At 44.7% G+C, this 7,238-nt stretch overlaps 1 protein-coding gene across 1 annotated transcript; it reads right to left on the minus strand.

Moving 5' to 3' along the window:
- Positions 1-4,389: 4,389 nt before the first annotated feature.
- RPL15 (ribosomal protein L15) lies at positions 4,390-7,220 on the minus strand. Its single transcript, XM_075547161.1, has 4 exons — positions 7,143-7,220; positions 6,355-6,536; positions 5,716-5,852; positions 4,390-4,745 (listed from the first exon to the last, which is right to left on the minus strand). The coding sequence occupies exons 2-4, from the start codon at positions 6,524-6,526 to the stop codon at positions 4,440-4,442; spliced, it is 615 nt and encodes a 204-aa protein (XP_075403276.1). The 5' UTR covers positions 6,527-6,536; positions 7,143-7,220; the 3' UTR covers positions 4,390-4,439.
- Between the last annotated feature and the right edge of the window lie 18 nt (positions 7,221-7,238).

The following is a 7,238-nucleotide window of genomic DNA, read 5'->3' on the forward strand; positions in this document are numbered from 1 at the left end:
CTCGGAAGCGAGGATGCGAGAGAAAAAGCACCATCAGCTTTCTTATTCACCCATTTTGTCTTCAGCGATCATGGAGGTAAGGTGAGCATCACAGAATGCCAAGTTGTTAGAACAAAGTGTTTTTGCGTTGCGGGAGGACTTGAGTAGAGGCCTGATGTCCATCTGCTACCTTAATACTTAACCTATAAATATATGTGTATAGACCTATATCCCTATTGTTATATGTTAATATATTAATATATGTACATGCCTATATTTACACCTCTATACAAATGTCCTTTGCCTCCTCGTTCTTTTCTCTTGTCCCAGTATCATGTATGACCTTTATTCAGCTCACTATACTTCCTCTCAGCTACATTGCACCTGATCAAACCCCACCAGCCATTCTAGGACATTCTTGCTATCGATTTTTTATTTGTTTTTCCCTTGTCCCTGGGTCTATTTGGCTTCCTCATCTTTCCCCCCCACCTTCTCCTCCCCCCTCTCCCCCAGAACTATCCATCCCATTGTTTCTCCTCAGGATTATTTATCCTGCCTCTCTTATGTAGACACAAAGAACAGATTTTTAAAAGAAAATTTGAATAGCATTTTTCTATGGAAATCCTCTTTCCTGATTTTATTATTTTTTAAATAGTAATAAAATTGAAAAATAGCAAGACCGAAATAGGTAGAGATTGAACTTGGTTACCAGGGAATGATAGGCAGAAGGGAAACCCAATGTTGAGAAAGCAATGCGCTTTTGCTTATGATGATGGGAGGTTAAAACTTGATAAATAAGCGAAATGGTTGCTTGGCATGATTAATGTGACTGTTATCACTATCTTGTACACCAAAAAACTTGGCATGATTAATGTGACTGTTATCACTATCTTGTACACCAAAAAACATTGAGTTGGCAAATGATGTGATATATGATGAACAAGAGCACCACGATGCACAAAGCCACACAATGATTGCCTCCTGTCCGGGCTGTGTGGGATTTTGTGTTCACCAAGGAGGCCCCTGGGGGGGGGGAGGGGGGAGAGAGAGAGAGAGAGAGAGAGAGAGACACTCTTGGAACTTCTCTTGCCCTTTGCCTTCCTTCTCCCTGGCGCTGTGTCTGCCTCCAGCAGTGATCATCAGCCTGCAGCTAAGTGTATCTGAAGACGGCTCAAGCTAGCATCAGATCTATGGTCTTGGTTAGACTGAGCTGGGGCACCTTCTTGATATAAAATTACTTCTTGATATAAAGTTCTTTCTTACACGTATGTCACTGGTTTTGTTTCTCTGGACAGCTCACCTTAATAGTCTTGGCTTTGTCTGTGGAGACCGATCATCTTCCCACTGGGTGAAATGGTTCAGGCCTTCTTGGTTGACCCATGTGCATTTGTGGCCACTGCCCTGTAGCTGCCGTCGCCCCTGCTGCTTCAGCCATGGCCACGCCCAAGGTGGCAGCAAGGGAAGAGGTGGAGGTAAATGAGGATATTGGTTGGTCTCTAACTAGTCACCAAAAAACAACCAAAGCAGTCAGCTTTATTGTTGTGCAAGGAAATAAAGGCCTACTTCTCTTAAGGAGAAAAACCAAACCATATTTTCTTAATATCTAATTTTCATTGTAAATTAGGCGGGGGTTTACATTTCAGATAATCAGTTTTATATTCAACACTTAAACTCTCCCAATAAGAATACAAATCATTTTTACCTTCTTATTCTATAGAAATTTGCCCTGCAGCAGACAAGCGATCTTGACATTTCTCCCCAGAGGGAGCCTGCTAGAATAATAGTTGAACACTGGGCTCTTCTTCCTGGAGGCTCGGGAAGGTGGTTCCAACTGCTGACCGACCAGTTAGCAGCCAGCGCTTAACCATTTTGCCTCCAGAACTCCTTACAGATCATCTAAGACTTCAGAACGGAAAAAAAAAAATCTTCATTTTTTTTAATAGGGGTCACATTAAACAAAGGTAGAACCAAGCAATGGAATTCCATGTAGTAAAAAAAAAGGTGGAAACTTCATGAACTGATATGGAACAGTGCTAAGATAAAGAATTAAGTGGAAAACAGTAATGACTTGTATATACCATCTGAGTAAAAAAGGAAAAAAAATATAGATGTTTATAAATTCATAAAAATACCTGATAAAAATCCAAGAAATTGATCATATTGTCTCCAGGTAGGCTGGACTAGGGAACCTGGAAGACTTTTTACTATAGATCCTAGTGTACCTTTTGAATTTTGAACTGTGTTAATATGTGATGTTATAAAAATTTTAATCACATTTAGGAGTGGTTCCCATTCAGATTACTGCTTACTGTGTGACCTGGGGTAAATTGCTTCATACGCTCCCTGTGCCTGTTTCCACACTGGAAAGGGTGTTATTAATGGTAATTACACTTCTACAAGGAGCTCTGGTGGCACTCAGGTTGAGGTCTGTTAGCCTAGTTGAGGGTTGGCACCCACCTAGCTTGTTTACACAGGCCTGACAATCTGGAATCTAATTCCAGCCAAGACCCTAGGAGGCCGTCCCATTCGGTCACCTGGCACCATTGCGGGTCAAAATTCAACTTGACAGCATCTAACAAAAACACACCTTGTGTTGCTGTCAAGAGTCAATTTCTGTATTCCCAAAAGAACATTTTATTAGTCATAATGGGTTTGAATACATACCTATATGAAAGTATTGACACAACTGAGAATGAATCATGTAGTGGTTAGGCAAAGGCTACGATGACATTTAGCCATGAGAATGTTAAGGAAGAGCCAGGAGGCTGGGGGGTTGGGGACAGCAGTAAAACATGAAGTCTCAGTAGATGTAGGGAGAGCCTGAGGTTGGTTGAGGACTTTGCTGTCGCATAGCAAGGAGTTAGCCAGCCCTTGGATAATGATCCTGGCCTAAATCCCTTTACTTTCCAAATATAGTTTCAGGAAAAGAACATTTTTGCACCGTATAGTTCCGTTGAAGCACCTAAGTTAATGACAAAAGACAAGGTCCACTTGTTTTTAGTTCAGTATACATTTATTCCTTTGAACTATCTCTACACATGATCAGAATGCAGTGCTTTGTGTAGAAATCTAGGTTTTAGTTACGAAGTGGGCTGCGAAACAAAAAAGAAAATACGGGAGTTAGGCAAAAGATGCCAGATTATATTTACCTATTGTCATCAGCAAACTTAGAATTTGATTAATCCTGCTATTTCCCACAGTCCAACTGATTCTGAGCAACAGAAGCATTAAGGATGCGGATGTTGTGGCATGCTGGGCACCCACTGCAGAGAGGCTACGTTTATGGACTGGAAGATCTGTAAGGGTCAACAAGGGGTAAGTAAACTGGAGCGTAATGAAACCAGAACCTGTGTTGTCACCGAGGACTTTTCCTTATGGGAGTAGATGTAAGTGTTCCAAAAACGATCTGTTGAGGATGATGGACAGTGATGCACAGGGTTTGAGGGAGAGCCAGTTTGAAGGCACTAAGGGCAAATCCTTATTGGAGCAGACATCTGACCTCCTCCCCCCCCCCAGTTGGTGAGCCTCAAACCACAAACTTAACCTCCCAGTTAGTAGCCTTCAGGTATTTTGTTGATTGTACAACTCTAAATATGATCAAACTATTTACGTGTTATATGGGAATTATATGCCAATAAAACTGTTAAGACATATTTTGTCCATACACACCTGAAAGGTATCAGTGACCAAAAGTGGTTTAGCTACCTAGCCTAACATGCCTCCCTTCCAAATCTATCTCCTTCACCTAGAGCTCAATTTCGTTACTTTGACATAGGACACCTGACTGTGTAAAACCCAGGAGTCTACACAGCCCAGAAATGGAGGCGGCAAGGGAAGGGACTCCAAGACCTTTTAATGTGATTTTAAATGATAGTGGAGACCAAGGTAACTCTTAAGCCTAGCAACCACGGTTTATTACACTACAACTCTTGCAACATTTATTCTAAAAAGGAACACGGTCAGCCTATTCCTGCAATCCCAAGAATTCAGAGTATGAAAATGTGGACTCTGGTCCCAACATGAAAAATCCAGTTTTCTCCCACTTTGCAAATATTCCAAGTGGTCCTAACTTTCCCCTGTCAAACACCAAAAACAAGGCTAAAGAATCCCCCAATGCTCTAGCCCCTTGGGAGTTAAACCAGATCATTTCATCACCCCAAGCTGTAGGCTTCAGCACATGCACCAAATTTTACAGAAAGCGCTGAATGCAATGTTCCTTTAGAAGAATTTATTTTACACCCATTATACCACAGACTGTCAATTTAGACAGACACAGGACTCCCTAATAAGATATACTACCACGGGTCTTTAGACATTATTGCACTTTTACTTTCATAACTTGACAATGCATTCATGAAACTTGCAAACTACTACCATTTTAACAAATTAAAAAACACTTTAAAACAGATGTGACTGTCCTGAATGTTTATTAGACATGAGCTTTACAAACATGACATAGATCAGCGGTAACGGTGGAGCTGCAGGGTGTTGCGCCTTCTCCAAGCAGCGCGGCGGGAACCACCGATTGTGTGGTGGAACTTGTGGCCCTTTCCTAGGCCCCGGCTCTTGCGGCCCGCAGACGTCAGACCCCGCATCTCTCTGTGCTTGTGGACTGGCTTAGTGATCCACTGAGTGTCAGGATTCCTTCTGATAGCTTTATGGAATGGATCAATGAGGATAACTTCGAAAAATTTGTATGTGGAATCTTCACCAACCCAGTAAGAATTCAGAACCCTCAGGGCTCCACAGTGGCGTCCAGCTCGCTCCTAGACCAAGAAAAAGTGTCCCCAGTCAGCCTCTCAAAATTTCCCACGGCAGCAAATCAGGAAGCCAGAATTCTAATGCCTAACACCCATTCATTCTCCAGGAGGCTGGCCCTGCAAGAAGTGGCAGGCTAGGCCTTTGTTAACACACGTGAAGACCCTTAGATAATATTTAAGAGCACCTGGCTAAAATTAGATTTGAGGGCCATCTTCATTTTCTTATGAGATACCAGCAGCAAACTGTTCAGGCCTTGCAGGCTACATGTAGTCTCATTCATACATTGTGCTTGCATTAAATTTAAAAGGCAATTCACTAAGTAAAAAAACTTAGGCCATTCTAGTTTGCTATAACCGAGCATAATTTGTTAAATCAGAACACCCACAACCAGTAGGGTACAACTAGTCTTTCTATACAAATGGATCAGTAACCCAACAGCTTCAGTATCCACTCAGAGATCGGCTAGTAAGGCAGTCTCGACCTTCCAAACCTTAGGTTCCAATAAATTCACACACATGTGGCTTCATTCATAAGTTTCCTTGAATATAGTGACCGCAGACATATCAGAAACAATTGAGAAGTCTTTCTATTACACTTCAACAAATGTTTTTCTTACTGAGATTAATATTATAGCTCCACAAATTATTTTATATACAATAAGTCACGGAAGTACAAGTAAACAAAGATAAATTGTTCAAATCCTTCCTCATCACCATTTTCAGGTGCCGTCAGTCCTTCATGTACTAAGCCACCATTGTAATGCCTACCACACTAAAAACCGGTAGGTATCTACAGTTCATGACAGACCCTATACATACCAGACATTATTACTATCTTGTTTTAAAGACTAGCTTTTAGTATACTGTTACTGTAATGTTTAGAAGTCACACTTAACCGTTTACTTCAAGACAGACTGAGGAATAGGACGGGTTTGTAATCTGGGGACTGCCCGTACTCAAAAGAAAAACCACCCACCTCAGCGACCGATTGAAGGCTTCGAGCAAACTTCAGCTGGTTAACACCGTGATGGACAGGTTTGCCATAGGTTGCACCCTTGGGAACTGGGCGTTTGCGGCCACCACGACGGACTCGAATCCGATAGATGACATAACCTATACAGAAAGATGATACTGGTTTTATCAAGAGTCAGGGAGAAGACATCATGCAGCTGAGGGGAACGGAACAAGACTAGGTTAGGAAACTCATTTAAGAAAATACACTCTAGAAAGCAAATGTTTTGAGAATGATGATGGCAACAAATGTACACGTGTGCTTGACACAATGGATGGTTGTATGGATTGTGAAAGAGTTGTACGAAACCACAATAAAATGATTAAAATACACTGTAAGGGTTCTTTAAAATTCATCATAATGCCAGGTGTACCACATCACACTAAAGGGGGAATTCCCTCGGCACTAGCTCAGTGCAGACACACATCTGTAATCCTGATACATCTGCCACATCCCACAGCGGGCGCTTCTTTTACTGTCACGCAATGGCGCACCTTCCACTACATCTAGAGCGCTCCACGGCCTGTTGGCTAAAGAAGCCCCAGCCTCACTGGGGTGGCTGCTCGCCGGCGCGCTATTTGACCCGGGCAGCGGGGCGCGCACCTTGCTTGGCCTTGTAGCCCAGTCTGCGTGCCTTGTCCGGCCGGGTGGGGCGCGGCGCCCGGTGCAGCGCCGAGAGCTGGCGGTACTGCCAACAGCGGACCCGCAGGAGGAAGCGCATCACGTCCGACTGCTTCTTCCTCCACAGCTCCTGGATGTACTTGTACGCACCCATCTCGGCTCACCTTTGCGACAAGGAGGACAAATCACCTGGTTAGCGCATACAGAGAAGATGCCCGTCCATCTTGGTTCCCCCACCACCCCCTGGCGTGGGAAACGGCTCGTCGTCACCCCACGAACCTCGTTCGCCCAGTCGCCTCCTTCACCCGCGCTAGGAGCAGGGACAGGGCGCGGGGAACGTCTGTCGCAGGAATGAATGAAGCTTGGGACACGTCCGTGTCCCCGGCAAGTAAGCAGACCTCGCGAACACCATGTAACCTAACGTCCCGCGTCGCCGCTGAAGGTTAACTCCCCAGAGAAACCCATTTACCCCGCCGCAACCCGCCGGACACGCTTCCATGGCGCTCTCAGTCTAGCCTGCCATGCCCGTCTCCACGCCTCCCTTTCCTTCATGCTCCGGGCCCGGGTCGGGTCGGCGCCGCCATCACATTTTCCCTCAGCCCGCTCTGAGGCTCGACTGTCCCTGTCCGCGCAGCCCTGCATCCTGGGCGAACTCGGGAAGCGTAGCGAGAAAGAAGAGCTCCGAGAAGGTAAAGTCCTCGAGCTCGGATGGCTGAGGCAAAAGGGGATGAGCGATGGATAGAGCGGCGAATACCACGCACACAGCCTACCTGATGGCCGCCGCCCGACGGAAAGGAAGAAGCCTTTCTCCCACAATCCCTTGGGCTCCTCCCCAAACGCAGCGACCCTTTTTCCGGAAGAGCGCT

This window comes from Tenrec ecaudatus, chromosome 4, assembly GCF_050624435.1.
Source record: "Tenrec ecaudatus isolate mTenEca1 chromosome 4, mTenEca1.hap1, whole genome shotgun sequence".
NCBI classification, from domain to species: domain Eukaryota; kingdom Metazoa; phylum Chordata; class Mammalia; order Afrosoricida; family Tenrecidae; genus Tenrec; species Tenrec ecaudatus.

Excerpts from the sequence above, each read along its gene's own strand:
- RPL15 (XM_075547161.1), bottom strand. The coding sequence starts at position 6,526 with ATGGGTGCGTACAAGTACATCCAGGAGCTGTGGAGGAAGAAGCAGTCG. Across the intron at positions 5,853-6,354 it reads GGGCTACAAGGCCAAGCAAG|GTTATGTCATCTATCGGATT; the intron begins GTGCGCGCCCCG and ends CTTTCTGTATAG. Across the intron at positions 4,746-5,715 it reads GCCTTCAATCGGTCGCTGAG|GAGCGAGCTGGACGCCACTG; the intron begins GTGGGTGGTTTT and ends TTCTTGGTCTAG.